We start from the raw sequence: 20809 nt of genomic DNA, 5'->3' as shown, positions 1-20809 counted from the left end.
TTCTCATTGTTTTGTGGTGGCATAACCATAAAAAATCAATTAAAGAAAAAAAAATTATAGGAATTTTTTTAATGAAAATTATTCAAAATAAAAAAATCATCATTTTATTTTGAATCTAACTTGAACTAATATTTTTAATTTTTAATTTATTTTAAACTGAAAAATCAGTCTAGTTGATTAGAGACAGGGAGATTGAGCGGAGTTGACCCTAGTATTAATAATTACTCTAACTCTCTTATTTGATGAATAATAATTCTAATAACTCTACTATTATAATAATTTTAAAATAAAATTTTATTTAATTCTGACGAAAAAGGAAATAAAAAATGATGCATTTTATTCATATTTTAATTTAAGGAATACATTACCTGTACACTATAAGGGGTATGAACGTCATTATGAAAATTTTCGAGGGTATTATCGATATAAGTTAGGGGTATGAACGTCATTATGTAGCTTTTCTTGTGCTCTGTAGTCATTTCAAATATCGTTAGGCAACTTCAGAAAACATGGGCGGGAAAATTTTCACGACGGACGAAACTCAAAAGAGGGGAAGATCAGAGGCGAAGATCGCATCCCAGAAGAGCCTTGGTGAAGAACGAAGAGGGAGGAAAAATTCTCAGGTGATCTTTGCAGCATTTCTTCCTTGTTCTTTCTATTCCTAAAAAAACCGAGGAATTATTGCACTTTCCTGTACATCACTGGATCGAATTTTGAAAATGATCAGTCTGGTCACAGTCTCTATTGCATCTCCGAAATTTGCAGCAGAGTTGGGTCTAGAGGAATAGGATTTATGGAATCTGATGTTTTTTTACTAAATTGTGACTCTAGGATTCTGATTGGAGCTTAATTCATCGTACAGTTCGGTTTCGGGATGGTAGCTATTCACAGCTAACTCAACTATCTGCCACACCTTCCGTGTTCCGTCTCCACCATGGCATTGGCATTCGAACCATCTCTTTAGCGATCAATGTGTTTAGCTTTATTGTTTTACACATTCCCCAACTCCCCCCTCGATGTCCTTATATTTCACATAATTCCAAGCCGCCAATCATCAGGCTGGCTTGTGACCTAGTGGTCAACGTGTCTGCTGTCACCTTTCTCTGAAAATTATATATCTTATCTGCGCCCATATGCATTAAAAGTGGTTATTTTTGCTGAATATCATCCAGTATCCATCCCAAAATTTATCTTCATCTAAGGTAAATTTCATACAGATATAATTTTGTTGCCGTTTTGTTGCAAACTTCATGCTTTATGCTTTCCAGAAGTTCATGCTGTAATTGCGTGAGACGCACCTTTAGATACAATATGCAATCTGCAGATAATAATTCTTTCTATCTTCTTTATTAAATCTTTCCAATTTATAGTCTTGGATATAACTTTTATGACTTTTTTCGGGTGTAGATTTAATGGGCTTAGAAAATTACCATGTGATAGAGTTGGTGGGGGAAGGCTCCTTTGGTAAAGTGTATAAAGGAAGACGCAAGTACACAGGGCAGGTTCGTACTTTTCCTTTTCAAGTTGGATTTTGATTAATGTCCGAACATGGAGATCTTTGGTTGGGAGCAATCCTGTTATTTATCATTTCTGTTACACTACTTTTACAATCGACTGCAGATTGTGGCACTGAAGTTTATCCTAAAACACGGAAAGAGTGAAAAAGATATCCATAATCTGAGACAAGAAATTGAGGTATCCTCTGGTACTTGCATCCTTCTTCTAGCAGACGAGTTTATCACGGTCTTGATTATTGTGCCTTAGTATTGATAAAATAGTTGTTTTCGTTTATCTCGAAGATCAACATCTAGCACCTATTGAATGTCACTGGTGCTCATAAGTGGCTCTTATCCCCCTTGCTACAATTTTGTGAATTCTCAGATTCTAAAGAAGTTGAAGCATGAAAATATAATTGAAATGCTGGATGCCTTTGAAAGCTCTCAGGAATTTTGTGTTGTCACAGAATTTGCGCAGGTCTTTTTTCCTTTATACTTGTTTTGAGTACTTATAATTGGATTAGTTCGATAAAAATAATCTATCAAGTACATTTTCGTTTAGTGAAAGTATAGTGCAAGAATAAGGTAGCAAGTCTTCTCTTTTAATATTGTAGGGCGAACTCTTTGAGGTTATTGAAGATGACAAGTGCCTTCCCGAGGAACAAGTTCAAGCAATTGCTAAACAGTTGGTATTTTCCCCATCACTTGTAGCTTCAGAAGTGATTCATGTCTTTAGTTCTTTCTCTCATGGGTTCTATTTTGTCTTTTTTCCTTGTGCCCATTTGTATAGTTTATCTTTCGTTGCTTTTCAGGTTAGAGCACTTTATTATTTGCATAAGAATCGTATTATCCATCGGGATATGAAACCACAAAATATTCTTATTGGGGCTGAATCTACAGTAAAGGTTAGCATCCATTCATTATCCATGTTGATTAAGTGTTTGTATTCTTCAAGAAATTACTTTGTTTTTTGAGAGATTAGTTAACAGATGAAGAGAAGATTATGCCTTACTTCTCTGAGTGAGAATTTCCTTCTTAACTGAGGTGATGGAAACGTGTCAACCTTTCCATTCAAAACTAAACTAGCTAACATGTTCACAGATGGCTTCAGCATGATGCAAAAGCAGTGGATTCAAACTGTATTTTAAACATAGTATCCCCCGCTTTTCTCTTCCAATTCATGGCCAAAGGTTGCTGCTCATAGAAGAAAATTTGTTGTTGTGGTTTTGTGTGCAGCTTTGTGATTTTGGATTTGCAAGAGCAATGTCAACAAACACTGTTGTCCTGCGCTCAATTAAAGGTGAAATGTTCAATGGATTTTCTATTTTCTCTGTTTCCTCTCCACAGACCAATTCTTGTGCTCTGTTCTTTAATTTGGTGGATGTTGTATGCATTCATATTTGTAATTTGAGTTAGATCACATTTCTTTTCTGCTGTGAAGTTTCAAACTGTTTGAATTTCACTACATGGTTTAGATCCCTTAGATAATCATGACAAGTTCCCTCAAGTGGTTACAGAGCTTCAACTTCTTGTTTTTAGTATTTGTTCACTCATGCATTTTAGGGTTTAATTTTCAATTTTTTTCTAGACAAACTACCATGCCTCTAAACTAGGAGAATTTTGTGTTTGTAGTTCTCCTAGCTATGGCATTTATACTTAGATTATTTACTGTCCCTACTGATGTTTTTACTCAGGTACACCTTTGTACATGGCTCCAGAATTGGTCCGTGAACAGCCATACAATCATACCGCAGATTTGTGGTCTCTTGGTGTTATTCTGTATGTTTTTTTTTAATTAATTCTAATTTTAAGAATGTCTTAGGATTATTGTGAGAGCACCAGCAACAGTGATGGGGCAAAATACATTTCTCTGGTTTGCTCTTTTTTTTTTTTTTTGCTTAAAATTTCAATTATCACATATGTGGCCAAATATGAGCAATTGGGAAGACTGTAAAGCCACATGGGTATTAAAATTACCACTTTGGAACAGTGGTCATTGGTCTTGCTCTGTGCCATAAGGTGCCTAGATACTATCTCTATATTAACATGAGTTTTGAAGCGGCAAATTTGGCATTTCCTCCGTTTTCTAGTCATTTTTGTATTTTTATAAAATTGTAAAATAAGAAGAGAAAAAAGGGGATAAATTGAAGAAGAAAGGAGGGAGAAGAAAGATGAAAAAGAGACTCTTGAGAGAGGTCTCATTAGGGGTCGAGCTTGACCCCCTTCTATTTAATAAGTGAATTTGGTAAATTTACAGTTATGTCCCTTACATACTTAAAATTACTTAGATCCTTACATCTCCCATTCTACTCATCTAAATTACATGAAATTAAGTCTAGAGACATAATGAAAGATGTAGGATAAGATGATGAGGAAATCAGGAACATCTGAATATGTAAAAATGACCAAAATACCCTTCCATAGCTTTTCTAACAATTTTGAATATCGACTTTGATTTTTTTATATAATAATAAAAAAATATGTTTAGGATTTTCTTTCCTCTTTTTATTTGTAACTGAAATGAACTTGAATTCTAATGCTTGTTATCAAGTTGATGGTTTATCTTTTGTATGAAAGTAGGGTCAATTCATATAAAAGGGACAATCATTCGGTGTATTTTAATCGATGAACAAGAGGCTAATGCATGGGTGTTCATTAAATAGATTGATCTCCCACATTCTTCTACACATCCTTCTTTTTTCTTTCTTCAATTTCTCATCAGTGGTAATATGCATCCAAATTAAAATGGCTTCAACTAGCAATATTAGTAAGATCCAAAATCCTGAGCTTACAGGTGCCCATGGGACTGGGAATCAATCATAGTACAGAATACCTCAGTAAAATTAGAGGGACCTAACTTGATGGAGTAGGCAGTTTCTGCTTGTATCTTTATTGGTGGGAAAGGAAAACTACGGCATCTTGAGTAAACAACCTTCTAATTCTGGCATCCTGCTTGATCATCTTTTCTATTTGATGCCCTAGCCTTTTGGGCCTTCCCTTGTAGCCTTTTCTGGCGTCCTCTCTTGCTTAGTATGAATTTTTCACCATTTAAGAAAAGAATCATGTATATATTCATCTACATCCTGTCTCAAAAGTGACATAACATCATGCGCAAACAGTAAAAAAACAGAAGTCTCATTGTCATTCGTAGTTGTGGTCCTTTCTTGATGATAGCTTGAATAGCCATGGGTGTGGGAGATCTGACGTTTGGCAAACTAGAAGGATATGTGCTAGTATTTTAAGGCATATGCTGTTAAGAATAGTTTAACATAGATCTGACTTAGAAAGATCTTGTGCTTATTACATGGAAAGTGACCTTATAAGTTTGGTTAATCATTTAGAGACAGGCTTGGATTTAATTTTGAAATAGTATTAGAGCAGGTGCTTACTTGTGGGTTTCCACTCAAAATTGTCCATGTCTATGAGTCATAAAGAAAACTTATACTTGAGGGGGAGTGTTAAGAATAGTCGTACATAGATCCAAGAATAGAAAGATCTTGTGCTTATTACATGGAAAGTGGCCTTATAAGTTTGACTAGTCATTTAGAGATGGGCTTGGATTTAATTTTAAAATAGTATTGGAGCAGGTGCTTACTTGTGGGCTTCCTCCCAAAATTGTCCATGTATATGAGTCATAAATAAAACTCATACTTGAGGGGGAGTGTTAAGAATGGTTGTATATAGATCCAAGAATAGAAAGATCTTGGGCTTATATTACATGGAAAGGGGCCTTATAAGTTTGGCTATTCATTTAGAAATGAGCTTGGATTTAATTTTTAAATAGTATTGGAGCAGGTGCTTACTTGTGGGCTTCCGCCCAAAATTGTCTCTATGTATGAGTCATAAAGAAAACTCATACTTGAGGGGGAATGTTAAGAATAGTCATACATAGATCCAAGAATAGAAAGATCTTGTGCTTATCACATTGGAAGAGGCCTCCTAACTCTGGCTAGTTATTTTGAGAAGGACCCAGACTAGCTTTAACATATGCAAATTGAAACCATCGGGCAATATTGTACCTGATGTTAGAATAAGTTAAATCAACAAGTCAGATGAGTTGGCATAAATCAGCTGATAGGGGGAAAAATTTGTGTAAAGATGCCAAAAATGCAAGGCCACTAGGCGCAAACTTAAAAAATGAAGGCTGCAACATGACAGGTGATGAGTTTGTACAGCTAGGGTTACAACATGTTCATCTCAGTAAACACTCTGATGGCCCTGAAATTGCTGAGAGAATTGCAAGAGGCAGGGTCAAAATCCTAACTCAACAGTTTTGTGTTTTTGCTGGATGTGTTTCAAACTGAGATGATTTATTATCTTTCCATTAGTGATATTTTGGTTGAATTTGGTAAAATAAAGCAGAACCTTCAATTGGTAGCTACAGCTGCTCTCATCCAACTTATTTTATCACTTGGTTCCAACCTCCATTGCATCAGTTCAAATTAAGATTTGAATGGAAATTTTTGGGCAAACTGGCTGGTCATAAGTGGTGATGGGATATTTTAGTCCTTTAGGCATAATTGAATTGCTGAAATTAGTGCTTTCCTTTATGGATTGAAGCTCTACAAGAATTTTTCTGATTCCTCTGATTATTAATATTTTTTTCAAAAGCGGCTGTTATGCACACAATAACATTATTATTTTAGTGTTTTCTTTAATTTACTTTATTTTATTTCAGTTTTAGGTCATAGGGGTATTTTTGGAATATTTTATTTATAGGGGTATTTTTGGAATATTTTATTGTAAACCCTAACCGGGTGAACCCTATTTAAGGGGTAAGACTAATGAGAAATAGAAGCATTGAAGTATTAAGAATTAGGTTAAATCTAGCGTAAAGAGGCTTAGAGTTCTCCTCAACGAGCTCTAGGGTTTTCAAGCTTCCCTTAGGCTTGATCTTTCGTTTTCGTCTTCTCCATGTCTTCCTACTACCCCTATGGTAATGCTTGGAAGACCCGTAACCCGTGGCAGATTGCAGATCCTCCCAATGAATCCATATATTAGATCCGGGACCGTAACAACTGGTATCAGAGCGGGAACACAATGGGTTATTCTATATCCCAAGAAAGATGGATCACTATGGGTAAGGAATTGGAGAAAATACGAGCACAGTTAGATGCTTCCATTGAACGTTATGGAAGGGAGAAACTTGTTGTTGCAGCAAAACAGGTCATACGACCTCAATTCTCTATCTCAGACGGGCAGAACGGCCCATGGCCGGAAAAATAAAAAAAATGGTCTCGAGAGGCGGACGCAGAAAATCAACAGAAATCAGTCCCTGACACCTGCTCACGGCAAAGGGCCAATGGGGAAAATTTCCGTTCCGCATGGGAGGGGGAAAATTTCCCGGCCATTCCCACCGGAAAATATTTACGAGAGTCTGTCTCGGCAAAATTCCAATCGGCGAAGCCTCCAAGGGCTTCTAGTCACCGCAGGAGCAGCATGAGACTCCATCGGCGACAATTCTGCCCTGTTCGGCGACATTCCAACAACAAAATTGTCAACATTCTAGCAGAAGATCGTCGGCGATATTTCCGCAGAAGACCGTCGGCGACAATTCAGCAGAAGACCCGTCGGCGACATTCCAGCAGAACCGTCGGCGATATTCCGAGAGCCCTCTGTCTCGGCAACTCTCCCATCGGCGAAGCAAAGCCCCAATGGGCTGCTCTTCATCACTGGAAAATCAGGCGATTCCGTCGGTGCCGGGAGAGAGGAAGAAGAAGCCAATTGCCGGACTTCGTCGGTGCCGTGAGGAATGGAACTGCCGGTCGGAGAGTCCGGGAGCCGCCAAAGGAAGACGACGACTCCCGATTAAATTTTCCTAACTTAGGAAAATTTAATCGGCCCGGTCCGCTGAGTCGCAAGCCGGACCGGGTTCCTGAACCCGGTCAACCCAGGTTAACTCGACCCCCCCCCCCCCCCCCCCCCCACCAAAAAAAAAAAAAACGGGCAAACAGAGGGCGTCATAGCTTTCGCGGATGCTACTTCAGCACCGGTGACGACGTCGGCATACAGACACTACTTCCGAGCTTGAGGACAAGCTCGTTTTCCAAGGGGGGTGTAATGTTATGCACACAATAACATTATTATTTTAGTGTTTTCTTTAATTTACTTTATTTTATTTCAGTTTTAGGTCATAGGGGTATTTTTGGAATATTTTATTTATAGGGGTATTTTTGGAATATTTTATTTATAGGGGTATTTTTAGAATATTTTATTGTAAACCCTAACCGGGTGAACCCTATTTAAGGGGTAAGACTAATGAGAAATAGAAACATTGAAGTATTAAGAATTAGGTTAAATCTAGCGTAAAGAGGCTTAGAGTTCTCCTCAACGAGCTCTAGGGTTTTCAAGCTTCCCTTAGGCTTGATCTTTCGTTTTCGTCTTCTCCATGTCTTCCTACTACCCCTATGGTAATGCTTGGAAGACCCGTAACCCGTGGCAGATTGCAGATCCTCCCAATGAATCCACGTGTCAGATCCGGGACCGTAACAGGGGCTTCCTTTGATTATTGAAGGAAACTTTAAAGTAATTTTCGTCTTGGACTTGGATCAATCTCAACGTGATCAGTCACTTAGGAGGCCTATTTTTTAAACTTATAATTTTGCATTCTCAAATCATTTCAGATGTGTGACTTTTTTTTTTTTGCTTACCCTCGCACACCCTATTGCTCAAACATATAATTTTGCATTCCCAAATCATTTCAAACGTGCTATACTTTTGCATACAATCACACCCCTTCTCAAGTCTAGGCCTGATAGAATTAGTCAGACATATGTCTGAGATGTGTACTTTATTGATGGAACCTTGGGCTTGGGCTTAGCATTGATACTATGTTATGTTGGAGCCCAGTCATCCTAAAATGACTGCCCACTTTAGGAGACTGGTTACCCAATTTATAAAACAAACAGATTTCCAAGCCATAATTGATGCTGGTCCCCTTGTTGTTGAAGGGGCTTTCTGAACAATCATATCTTGGTTATCTGGTAAATACTTCCATCTTGGCATCTTTGTCATTGTTATGACGAGGTGGTTCACCTTCTTCATGTTTTACAATTTTGTGTATACATATTTTAAGATCAAATATCATTTAGAGGATGGCCTAGCAAAATCAGGTGCTTCTAGATCTTGTATTTCTGTAGGGGTTTCAATCCCCCTTAACATCTTCATTTCTGTTGTTTCATGTTGCACTTTCAACCAGACCTAATAGAACAGACAAACAGATGGAACCTGGCTTTGATATCATAAATTCAGCTTGGTTCCATCCTAAAATGACTAACAACATAAGAAGTCCTATTGCCTCAATTTATAACTCAGTTTTTTTTTTTAATTTAACCCTACAAAATCCGAAGCAATTTTAGATATCAGATTTTGATGATACCATGCTAACAATAATTATTTCTTGGCGTGTGGAAAAATGCAATCCTTTGGAGTTGGTTCACTTTTATGTGAAAATGCAAGATCTGGTCTCTTCCATGGAGATCTCTCAGCAGTATGTTTCCTGATCACTCAACTATGAATAACCTTGCTATGGAAGGTGTTTCTTGTAAACACCTTGTTGTGCAAACACCTTCCATCATGAGTTAGGTGGCTTCCATAATCAGTTATTTTTGCTTTTATGTCTCTTTAATTTTTTATTTTTGTCTGAGCTGGCTTCTCTTCCTATATTATATCATTTACCTTATTGCAATATTCTTAAAAAAAAAAATATTGTTCACTTTTTTAAAAATAAAAGGAAAAAAATACTCATGTTTGCTAGGCACTGCTATAACTACATATGCCAATTTGTGGAACTAGGTATGAGCTATTTGTTGGTCAGCCTCCCTTTTATACCAATTCAGTATATGCACTCATTAAACACATTGTCAATGTAAGTCTCCTCCTCTCTCTGTTTTTGAAAATTGTTGGAGGCTGTTACATAAAGGCTCAATTTATTGACCTTGCTGTGGCAGGATCCTGTTAAATATCCGGAGAGCATGAGCGCAAGCTTTAAAAGTTTTTTAAAAGGCTTGCTAAGCAAGGTAGTTAACTTGATTCAGTCACCTTTGACCCTTCCAGATGTGATAGAAATTGCTGAAGTGCACATTATTATGACTTTTCAAAAAAATTTCTAACAAAAGAATGAAAAGCAGGAACCTCAAAAAAGGATGACTTGGCCTGCACTTCTGGAGCATCCATTTGTAATAGAAAGCCCTGAGGAGCTGAAGGCGAGGGTATTGTTGGCTTCAAATCTATCATTTGCTGTCTTTTAGATGGTCCAGGGGACATATTTAGCTGCTTTGTTTGCTTTAGAGCAATTTGTTATGAGTGTGGTTGATGTGTTGTCGATAATATCCAGGAGATCCGGGCTGCAAATGCTGTCAGAAGGGGATGTGATGCAGCATGGAGAGGAGAAGTAAAGCATATACTTGATTCAACTGTTGGTGCCTCTCCTACAAGTCCTGAGGGTGAGATAATTACCCTAATACTTTTCTGTCTTACAGTTCGGCTATCTATTCTGACAATTTTTTTTTAGGTGGTAGACAATCTGCTTCAGTTGATGAAAGTGACAATTCTAGGAAATTTCCCACTAATATCAAAGTGAATGACCTCTCCCCTGCTGTAAATGATGCTTCTATTCAAGAGGACTCCGGAGGTATTGTTTCTCCAGGTGTAATTCCTTATTGCTCAAGTACCTTAAAAGTCATTAGTCATCTTTCTTCACTTTGTATGCACTGCTTGAATTCCACATTGTTTTCACTGAGCAGCCCTAGATTGTGCACCGCTATAAATAGGATGTTGAAATTCACACCAATGAGTTCAAATGTATAGAATAAATGTATTCCTTTTCTCTCAACTAGAATGGGTTCTACAAAATTAACTATGTTAGTTATGCTTTGCACTTTTATCAGATTCTCGAGTGCTCGATAGGTTGGAGAATAACTCCAGAACTGTCAAAGGAGCAATCAGTATTGGTCAAGATAGTGAAGCACTCACACTTATTCTACAGCCGTTGAAAACTTTGCCAGAAGAATCAGCAAGTTTGTGCAGGTGAAGTTTTTTTAAGTATCTCTTACTGTTGTCTCATAGGGGAAAACGAAAGTAGAATTATCATATCTTTTATCTTTGTAACTAAAAGCCATGTCTCAACTGTTTGAAATGTAAATGCTTCTGGTTATTCTATGGTGGCATTGCCAAACTATGAGCCTCTGACAGAAAAAACCCTGCAATGATCACTAACTTATTTCTTGATCGGTATAGCTTGTGAACCAATGGACACGTGATTGTCAACAACAACAGCAGGCAATGAAGCAAAAGCTTAACAACTATAATGGTTATTATCCAATTTATGCTTGGCTTTTAGAATATGAGCTTACGGAGTTAGGAATATTAACCAAAGCCATAGTAAAGTAACCAAATGCTAATTGCTGAATTGCTTAATTGAGTCAAAAGTTTTAAGAGGACAAAGATGGACTTTAGGCTTATTACTTTGCCTTAAAATCCTTCTGTTATATTTGTGCAGGGATGTTTCAGTCGTTCATGTTAAGCAATCCCTGGGGATTCTAGCAAACATAATTGAAGCCGGGGCCATTCAGTCCAGTGCAGTACTAGATGATGTAATCTGCACACTCGTCAGAGTAGTCTCTGCCCTGCTTAATGTAGACTTTTCTGATAGTTATAATGTCTTAATGGGAAAGGTAATTTAGACTCTAATGTCTTGAAGTTCTTTGCTTCACTTTATTACTTCAGGAGGGGAACATTGATCTATGATCATCCACTTAATCCTGAATTGTTCAAGGTCATTTTATTTTGCGTTTTCTTGATTGGGGTTCCTATTGTTTTACAGAGCCTTTCGCTTCTGAAGAGATTGCTGGATAGTAGTGGAAGCAAAATGGGTGATTCTTATGTCCGGCACTGGGCTGCCCTTGTTCAACTTTACCCACAGGTTCTCATTTATAAAATTATGAAGAAAAGCTTCATGATCCTTTTAAATATTTTTCATAATTTTCTATCTTCCAATTTGCAGGTTACATTGTACTCAAGAGATGCATCTGCAAGAGTTCTTTATGAAACAACTGCATGTGTTTCAATCATATTAACTAGAGTTGCTTTGGGACTCAAAGCATCTGTGTCTCCTGCAAATGGCATTTCTGACCCTTCTCCTGTGAGAGAGATTTCAGAAGAGATACTAAGTTATGCTAAAACATCTGGCATTGTTGATTTATTATGTCAATGTTTAATCACTTTGGGTTCTGGCCTAATGTCTGGCTCTTCAAGTTTGTTTCCTGCTGCAAGAGAAGCATGCAAAGCCATTTGGGCTTTGATGGATGCACAAGGAATTTTGTCCCTGCAAGGGCAAAGTCATTTATTTCCACTGAAAGCTTTGCAGAGCTATGCACATGATGGCAGGGTTCAGGATCAGGGACTGCTGCTCGAGTCAGAGTGGGGTAAACTGGTTGACACTGTAGGGAGAGCATTCCTAAAATCGAAGGCATTGCAGGTTGCTATATGCTATTGCCTTCAGCAAGGTGTAGAATCTTCACTAGCAGCTGCAATTCAGGTGTCTTTTTCTAACTTTTGCTAGTTAAACAATAATCCAATCGATTATTTTTTATCATGCATGTTTGTCAGAATGCACGACTAGTAATGGTTCTACCACATTATTTTTTACTGAGGCTCTACTTCTAACTTCTCTCATGACATTTGGCTAGCCTTTAAATATTCTTGTCTCTTTTATTGTTGTTCATGATAATCAGTTACTTTGGGTTGTTCAAACATTTTCTTTGTTTCTGTTTGATGGTCATTTTTAATAAGTTAGAAAAGTAACTGTTCTAGGTGTTCTAGTAGCATTCACATTGGCTTGGTTGGCACTACGTTGTTCACCCATTACTGTACTAATTACAATGGCTCCTTCACTTCTTCAGATAATTTCGAAGATCTCATTATGTGGCAACTCAGTCTGCCAAGTACTGTGTGGCTTGCCAAATTCTGATCCAATTACTTCTACTATTGATGGTGGAGGAGATGGAACTGTTGTCTCTGGAATTTTCTCTGTATTATCTTTATGTGCTTCATCTTCGAACAAAGATCCATCAACTGGAGAAGCGACCAACCAGAAATCCAAACTATCCAACCCCCATGCTCTTGTACTTCATTCTTGTGTTGCCCTGGCAACAATTTCACAGTGCTTGAAATACGCTGGAAGAGGTTCTGCAACATGCATGCTGACGACTTCTGCAAGGAAACAGCGGGCTCGACTTTCACTCCTGACTCATCTTTCTTCGTCTGATGACAGGTTGACAAGTTCCTTACAGTCTCATTGTGCTTCTGCCATGCTGGCTCTAGCATCTCTCATATCCCTCGAAAATGAGGGACCATTGAAATCACCCATATCCGAAACTGCCTTGGCCTTGATTCCACCAACTGCAACACTGCGAGCCTACCTACGACTTTCATTATCTGATGAAAATAGCATGGGTGGTCAAAACATTAAGGTTCTGTTAAACATGCTTGGGCTTAGGGATGGTTGTGTTGGTTTATTGGAGACAAGGCTTAGGTGGGGTGGTCCACTTGCAGTTGAGCAAGCGTGTTCAAATGGCATTCCTCAGCTTCTTATGTATTTGTTAGCTGCTTCCTTGCAAGGGTCAGATGAGACAAAGGACCAGGTTGGACTATCACCTGTTGGAGTTGTTTCGACTGTTTCTTCAGTATGCCATTGCCTTATTGGAGGTGCTTTCCGGGAGATCTTGTTTAGGAGAGAACCCATCAAGCTCATAAGTAGTTTGATTTCTGAAGCACATCTGAACATTTTGAAGTGCTGGAGTGGGTCAGGTGGTGGAAATGAAGGGATTAAAGATCTGATAGATGCAGTTATTGACCTTTTGGCATTTCCTTTTGTCGCTGTACAGAGTGAACCTGGTTTGCCATCTACTACTGTATCCGTTAATAGTGGTTTCATTCTGAATATGGGGGCACCTGGTGGAAGAGTTGGCGTGGAAAATCGCGAAATGATGAAAGAAATTCAGGCAAGCATGCCTCAGTATGCCAAAATCCTTCTGGAGGTTAGAACTTAAAAATACACTTTATTCATCCACCTATGGAATGTTGAGAATTTTAGCAAAACTGCGGTATCATTTGCAGGTGGGTTTACCAGCTTGTGTTCTTGGCTGCTTGGAGGCTTTGGAGGTAAAAGATTTGGCAAGACCAGTGGCTCTGCTGGCCAAAATGACAGGCTACCCACCTGTTGCTCGTCAGCTTGTCAGGGATGGCTTGTTAGATCCAAAGAAGGTGGGAAAACTGGTTGGCACTTCAAGCCCGAAAGAGGTTGTTTTGGATACTCTGATGATAGTCTCTGATCTTGCTCGGATGTCAGTCGTAAGTACATCAATCTGTTTACTTAGGTATTTCTGTTTGAAGCAGGTTTTCTAAATACTTTGTTTTTTGTTCCGATAACTTCTTCCGGAATACCACTTTTTATAGTACTTTTATGATCTCTCTCTCTCTCTTCTTATTTTGCCTAAACCTCTGCATGTTTTAAGTTTGTGATCTAACTGCCATGAAAAGTAACTTTTGAAAACAATGGAAACTTGTAATGGACATGTGTCACTGGGATATTATGGTTTGCAGGAATTTTATGAAGCCATTGACAAAGCAAATTTGCTGGAATTCTTTAAAGAGTTTCTTTCTCATGAAGATGGAAATATACGAGCAAAAACTTGCAGTGTCATAGGCAACATGTGTCGACACAGCGATTACTTCTATAGTTTGCTAGTAAGTATTGGAAATTCATGAGATCCTATTCCTCATGCGGCTGCCATTCTTATAGACTTTTTCTGAGTCATTGTTCTTTCCAGGCAAAGCATCAGATTATTGGTCTACTTATTGACAGATGTGCTGATTTTGATAAGCGAACAAGAAAATTTGCATGCTTTGCTGTAAGTTCTTTTTTTTCCCTCCTTTTCAGATAAATTACTTTTATTTTATGTTCAGAAGATAAGGATGCCTGTTGCAACCATTTACTGCTTATGAAGTGTGAAAATCCATTTGATGCACATATATTTTTTTTGTTGGAAGGGAGAGAAAATTTGGCATGGATAAATAGAAATAGTTTCATTAGAATCACAAGTTCTGGATTTCTTAATAGTCTGGAAAAGTTTAACACCCAGTGGTGATATCTAGTTTTCTGTTGTACTTGAGTGATATTCGTGAAACTTGATTGGAAGCACTGTTACCCATCTGGCATGTTTTTTCACATCAGTTAATGGACTCTTTTGGTAAGTTGTTGTAACCTAAGTGTAATCGGCACAAGGCTTTGATGTGATAATGAGATCCATCTAGCTGCTTATGAGAACACATTTATTACTTTTACATCTATATTCAGTTTCTCGCTTGATTTCCCAAATTTAACATTACATGTTGTCTCTATAAAATGGTTGCAGAGTATTTCTTAATTTCGATATTCTTGGTTACATGAGGTTTACTTCTTGCTTCCCTGGTACTTCGTGAAGGCTACTTAGTTTATTTGCCCCACCTATCTATTATTTTCTTCTTGACCCCACCTAAAACAACATTAGTATACGTGGGATCTGCTGTTTTACTTGACTTATTTCATGAAACCTTGCCTAGATTGTGGCCTTTTTGTTATCCATTCATACTTGGTGTTCATGTGAGCCTGTTTTTTTAGTTTTCTCTTTCTTTCTTCTTCTTCTTCTTCTTCTTAATAATAATAATAATAATAATAATATTTTTATTATTACTATTATTATTATTTCTCTTAATGTTGAACCCTATATTCTGAAAAAATTAAATTCAAGACTTCACAATAGAAAGCCCCCATTGGGCCCTTGCGCCAAAGGTACAATGCTCATCCAATTAGGCTTTACATTTTACATAGAATGTATATGATTCTCATCCCAAGTTTTACACGACAGAAATATATTTATGTAATATAGTTGACCCAAATTTCCTATTTTCTGAGTTGATATGAACTTCGTATTTCTAATTGGTGTTTCTGAGGGTTTACTTGTATTTTATTGGTAGGGCATCAATATAGTGTCTTAGATTAGTGGTACATTCACCAGATATTTTCTATTATACCTCTTCAATGGGCTGGCCTAATTGAGTTGTCACTAGAAAATAGAAGTTATTGAGATGCAGAGCAGCTTTACCTCATTTTCGTTACTATTAGGTAGGATGTTCAATTGTTGAACTGTGGATGTGCTTGATTCTTGAATATTTTAACTGACCAAGGTTCAGGCATTAAACTTTTGCATGGAATAGAAGTAGACTTTCAACTAAAAAAGTCTCAGGCTTTTTGCAGTTTATATTCTGTTTACTGAAGTTGAAACTAGAATGTTCTTCCTATTGCATATAAAGATTAAGAATTTTTCATCTTTCTAATCCTCTAATTACACACCCTTCTTGAAAAATGAGCCATGTGTATGATGTTTCTGTGGGAGGACCTTGTGTTGTTTTAAAGGCCTAGTTTTGTTTCTCCTTTCAGGATATGGAACTGCGTTGCTTTCTGTAGTTTTGCCTACAGCTAGACATAGTTGCATAGGCATTATTCTTCTTGCTCTTGATTTTTGAAATAGCAGGTAGTGGAAAAAGCATCTCTAGAAAAACTTGATGCGAAAGTTATTGCTATTTGTCCAGGTGGGAAATGCTGCATACTACAATGACCACCTTTATGAGGAACTCAGAAGATCAATACCTCAACTCACTAATCTGTTGCTTTCAGCCGAGGAAGACAAAACCAAAGGAAATGCTGCAGGTGCACTCAGCAATCTTGTGCGCAACTCGGCCAAGCTCTGCCAGGACATTATCTCAAATGGTGCAATGCAGGTAAGCAAGCGGCTTGTTCTGTGTAATAGTGAGTTGGGTGTTTGTGTTTTTATTGGAAACCAGTGGGTGTGCATATGGACAATCTTCTGTCGGCACTCTGTTAGATTTTGTAGCTCTCTCCATGGCCATACTAAAGTGTATCTCTGATTACATTTTGGAGCTTTGTTTCAGGCGTTGCTACAACTAGTCTCCGACTGTTCGGTGGTGGCTTTGAGCCCCAGCAGAAGGGATACAGTTAATGAGTCCCCACTAAAGGTTGCACTCTTCTCACTGGGAAAAATGTGTAACCATGCACCTTGCAGGCAATTCTTACGAACTTCAGAGCTCTTTCCTGTTCTTGGATGTCTAAGAAAGTCCCCTGATTCAGCGATTGCAAATTATGCTTCACTAATCATTAACAAGGTATCTGAAGATTGATGTCAGCTGTTGATTTTGATTCTTATACCCGACTGGAGGATTTATAAGGCATATGTATATAAAGAAAGTTTGTAATCAATGTGATGAGTTGGCTAAGGACAGCAGTGCCTAGGAGGAGGATTCGTGTAGTTGAATTCTTACAGGGATAAAGTATATAGAAGGATTGCCATATAGCTGTTTTTCCTGCTAAATTGTATTTAAGAGTTCCTGGCCGAGTCTTCCTTTTCAGGCATTTCCAAGATTCTTGTGATGGTCGTATAAGTGCTTGTGTTCTATTCAATGACCCGGATTACAGGCATAAATCAAAAGGATACTTCGTGATTGATGGTCTCTTACCACCTTTTGCTTAGGTTGTTGCAGTTTAAACTTCTAAGATTGGATATGTGGATATGGCTCTTTGCTGTTTAAGCAACTCCGATCTTTTTCTTTTGTTACTTTTCTGTCAATTGTTATGTCAAATTATGCCAAAGGATGGTCTTCTTTCTACAACTTGAGCCCCTGCTTCCATTTATCCTCTTACTAGTGCAAGACATCCTATTTATATTTTTACTGTTTCTTTCTTTTTGTGGTCAGAGGATGCTTTTTGTTAAGGCAAAAGTGATTGCACAAATGCATATGTAACAGAGAAAGAAACTTCAAAACCTCCCACATAATGCTTTTTTCTTTCTATAGTAATCATACGCTCAGTAATTTTAAGCTATTTCTATATTGCCCGCCAAGCAAGCTCAATGCTATGGCTTTCTGTAGCGCATTGAAGAACAAGAAGACGAATGAAAAACAGCTTATACAAAAACATGAACTACATTCTTTGAAAAATGGATCAAGGATTTTGAACCAATGGGGCTGATGCCTGACGAACTACAAGAGGAAATGCTCACTCCACTGAAACTATGAATTTGTTTGGATGAACCAAAATACAATGCTCCATTGCTCATGACTTTCCAGTAGTTTGAAGATCTGGTACCTTCTTCTCCACTTCTTTTGAAATTTATTTATCTCTTATATTGGAAAAAGTTATCATAGGATAACAAAGATTTCAGTAACAATGACTCTCTTAAGGTCCTCTTCAACATCAATATTCTTGCTTAAATAGTCTCTTCTGTAGGTGCCCTCGATGATTTTTCCCATGTTGAAACCCTTTCTTGTGCTAATGATGCCTGCAGCAGAGTTACTGTGAGTGAAAGCGAGAATAAGAAAAAAAGGTATTGAAGGATTTAGATGTTTCAGGTCTGACTTGCCTCTTTGTTCCAGTCTGTTCGGAAGGTAACGATGGAAAGAATTATCATTTGTGCAACAAAGCCAAGTAGCATCCCACCCCAGATACCCTAATGGCATACACTCTGTGTTAGCTGAAAGAGAAATAGTGAAAGTAAAAGTTTCTTATCAGATTCAGATTTAAACAGCTTACCATTACTCCAAAGTTGAATTTGTATCCCAGCAATGCTGCTGAAGTCAGACCCACCAAGAAGTAACATCCTATATTTATATAGGAAACAATTGCTTGCCAACCAGCTCCAACAGCCACTCCTGTTATTTTGCAAAGATCTCATTGAGGCACATCTAAATCTTTATTCATACTAGGTTTCCCTTTTTGAAGGTTTTCCGTGTTGGATCGATCAACTCTGAGCTTGGAAGTTACCTGACAGTACTGGCTGAACGCTGTTGAGAATGATGGTGAGTGCTAGGAAGCTTGAGATCTTAGAAACTTCTGCCATGACGCGGGGGTCGCTGGTGAAGAGGATGGGGAAGATCGTGCGCGTTGTTAGAATCAATAACATGAAGAATATTCCTACTGTTAATGAAGTCAAGACTGTAACAATCACTGAGAATTTGGCTGCATTGGGTCGCCCTGCTCCCAGTTCATTTGATACTCTCACACTGTAGTAGCCAAAGCAATGGAAAAAGGTCATTTAGACGCTGCTGTCAACTAAGTGGATCAAAGCAAACTTCAGCAGCTTTCTCACCTCACAGCAGCCATGAATCCGATTGGGACTTGGATGATCCACCCATCCAGATTCAAGCTATAAAGGAGAGCAAAAGAACATCAGATTAGCCAATGCTAAGAAGAGAAAAAAAAAGAAAAAAAGAAAAAAAAAATCAGCTCACCAGATAGCTGTGGCAGCCACCTCCAACTCTGCGTTGTACTTTAGATGGCCTACCAGCAAGATGATTATCATTACGAACCAATACTCCAAGCTGCAACAGATAGCAAATGGCACGTTAAACTGCAATTAAAGCTGAAGCAAACTGCCTGAATATGAGAGAATTGTTCTTTTCAAGACTTCTCAAACAAAGTTGGGACTAGCAAGAAAAATCCTCTGAGAGTTTCTGAGTGAGTCTCAGCATGAAACAGAATTGTGGCTACCCATTAATGTTCGCAGTTCATGAAATAGACAGTCTTTGTCAATACAAGTGTTCAACCATGATCAAGTTTGAAAAACTGAGTGAGGGTGTCATTTTGTAAAACTTTACCAGAGCATGATAGCTGAAGCCATGGAGAGCTTAATAAACCCAGACAGATCCTTAAACGCCAGCCAGGAGAAGCCAGTCCAAGCTCCGGGACAGGATCCAGAAACTATGTAGATGATCTGCATGATCACCAGAAGCCAGAAAGAAACATTCAAAGTAATGGCAGCGCCGGCCAGTCCCCAGCCAAGCTTCAACACGCATAGCCAGCTTAAGAAGATGTGAATGACAAGGCAAGCGGCGGATATCCATGCCATGACTATCACCTTGCTCTGGGACTGGAGAAATTTCTGTATGGGGAAGTTAAAGCCGTAGGCAAAGAGCTGCGGAATAATCCATATAGAGAACTTGCCGGCCACTTCAGACACCGCAGCAGTCTGGCCCAAAAGCCTAAGTATCGGCCCTGCGAAGATGAAGACTGGAGTTATCAGCACGGCGGTGACGCCGAGAATGATCCATGATCTCTGCATATAGATGCCGAGCATGTGAAGCTGCCCAGCGCCGAAAGCTTGCCCACAGAGTGTCTCCAATGCGCTTCCCATTCCCATCTGCAGCACACATTAGAGAAGATACGAGAAGTCAAGAAAGAAGTACTAGATTGTTGATCTGATGCAGAGAAGTCAGAAGAGAAGTATGTCATCACCAGAAACCCGTATCCAATCCCGGAAATGACCAAGTTTCCCATTGCGACAGCTCCGAGATCAACTGCACTCAGCTGACCAGAAAATGTCTGTGTGACTGCGAAGAGGCCGAATTGGAAGACGGCAATGAGAATGGAGGGTCCGGCTAGGTACCAGAGCTTCTTCGACTCCTGACATGCTTTGATGAATACGGTTTTCGATGGCGATGCGTTGCGGGAGCCGAGAATGTAGTCGTCTTCGTCCTCTGGCCACCTCACCAACGGAGCACTATCCATTGCTGCAGACTGATCGATTGCTGTTCAGATTCAGACCCTTCCTATCCTTCCGCCAGTAACTGCATATATAGCTATGCCTTCAGTTACGTACCATAGACCCCCGGCTGCCTTTTTATGGAGTTCAACAGAAAGGTGGCCTTCTCTTTTGAGACAGTTCATCAATGGCGGGTGGGATAGACAAATTGCAAACGACTAGCAGTATTAATAAGGAAAGTTCGTCGGCTAGATTCAGCTGCGATCCGCCCAGAAAATAAAAAGGGTATTGCATGCACGCTTGCTTTAACAGCCAGTCACCTGCTTCGTTGAAGGGAATCGATCGAGGAGTGAAAAAAGTTGGGCGACTGTTTTTCCTTTACTGGAAGATGGACTGTCAGGTGGAAGTTTGGGAAGAAGAAGGGGTGAGTGGGAGTTGACTGGAAGGTCTGATTTTTTTATGAACATTTTGATGCAAGGTTGATAGAAAAACAACAAGAATGGTTGCTCGGAGGATTGGCGGCCGGGTCAGAGTTTACATCTTATTTTTGAAAAAAAAAAGACAAAAAATAAAATAAAAAAACAAATGGATCTCCTTTCATGTGGGATCATACGAATGGACGACTATGATTGTAACCACAACATAAAAGTACAATTAAATTATTAAATAACACTTTGAGGGACCATTTGTGCCAATTTATGAAAACAAAATGACAAAAGA

At 38.6% G+C, this 20809-nt stretch overlaps 2 protein-coding genes across 3 annotated transcripts; one reads left to right on the top strand and one right to left on the bottom strand.

The window, feature by feature from the left end:
- Positions 1-523: 523 nt before the first annotated feature.
- Positions 524-17244, top strand: LOC137950306 (serine/threonine-protein kinase TIO-like). 2 transcript variants are annotated; one of them, XM_068796701.1, is made up of 24 exons: positions 524-623; positions 832-1202; positions 1408-1502; positions 1621-1695; positions 1882-1974; positions 2111-2185; positions 2309-2401; positions 2733-2796; positions 3191-3275; positions 9291-9363; positions 9446-9514; positions 9626-9706; positions 9832-9940; positions 10009-10128; positions 10385-10523; positions 10996-11170; positions 11320-11418; positions 11500-12033; positions 12398-13534; positions 13614-13847; positions 14100-14243; positions 14327-14407; positions 16128-16316; positions 16488-17244. In XM_068796701.1, the coding sequence occupies exons 3-24, from the start codon at positions 1413-1415 to the stop codon at positions 16731-16733; spliced, it is 4005 nt and encodes a 1334-aa protein (XP_068652802.1). In that variant the 5' UTR covers positions 524-623; positions 832-1202; positions 1408-1412; the 3' UTR covers positions 16734-17244. The 2 variants fall into 2 exon arrangements, with proteins under 2 accessions (XP_068652802.1, XP_068652801.1); XM_068796700.1 differs by lacking the exon at positions 832-1202.
- Positions 17245-17428: 184 nt separating this feature from the next.
- On the bottom strand, positions 17429-20271 carry LOC137950600 (protein DETOXIFICATION 33-like). Its single transcript, XM_068797161.1, has 8 exons — positions 19843-20271; positions 19206-19747; positions 18840-18929; positions 18698-18754; positions 18373-18611; positions 18142-18260; positions 17972-18058; positions 17429-17890 (listed from the first exon to the last, which is right to left on the bottom strand). The coding sequence occupies exons 1-8, from the start codon at positions 20113-20115 to the stop codon at positions 17819-17821; spliced, it is 1479 nt and encodes a 492-aa protein (XP_068653262.1). The 5' UTR covers positions 20116-20271; the 3' UTR covers positions 17429-17818.
- Positions 20272-20809: the final 538 nt, after the last annotated feature.

Source organism: Aristolochia californica, unplaced genomic scaffold (genome assembly GCF_029961685.1).
Source record: "Aristolochia californica isolate CCGP_79_NKW_82.1479 unplaced genomic scaffold, dmAriCali1.0.hap1 SCAF_14, whole genome shotgun sequence".
Classification (NCBI taxonomy): domain Eukaryota; kingdom Viridiplantae; phylum Streptophyta; class Magnoliopsida; order Piperales; family Aristolochiaceae; genus Aristolochia; species Aristolochia californica.
Note: the sequence above shows the minus strand (reverse complement) of the source record. Positions and strands in the feature narration are given on the sequence as shown.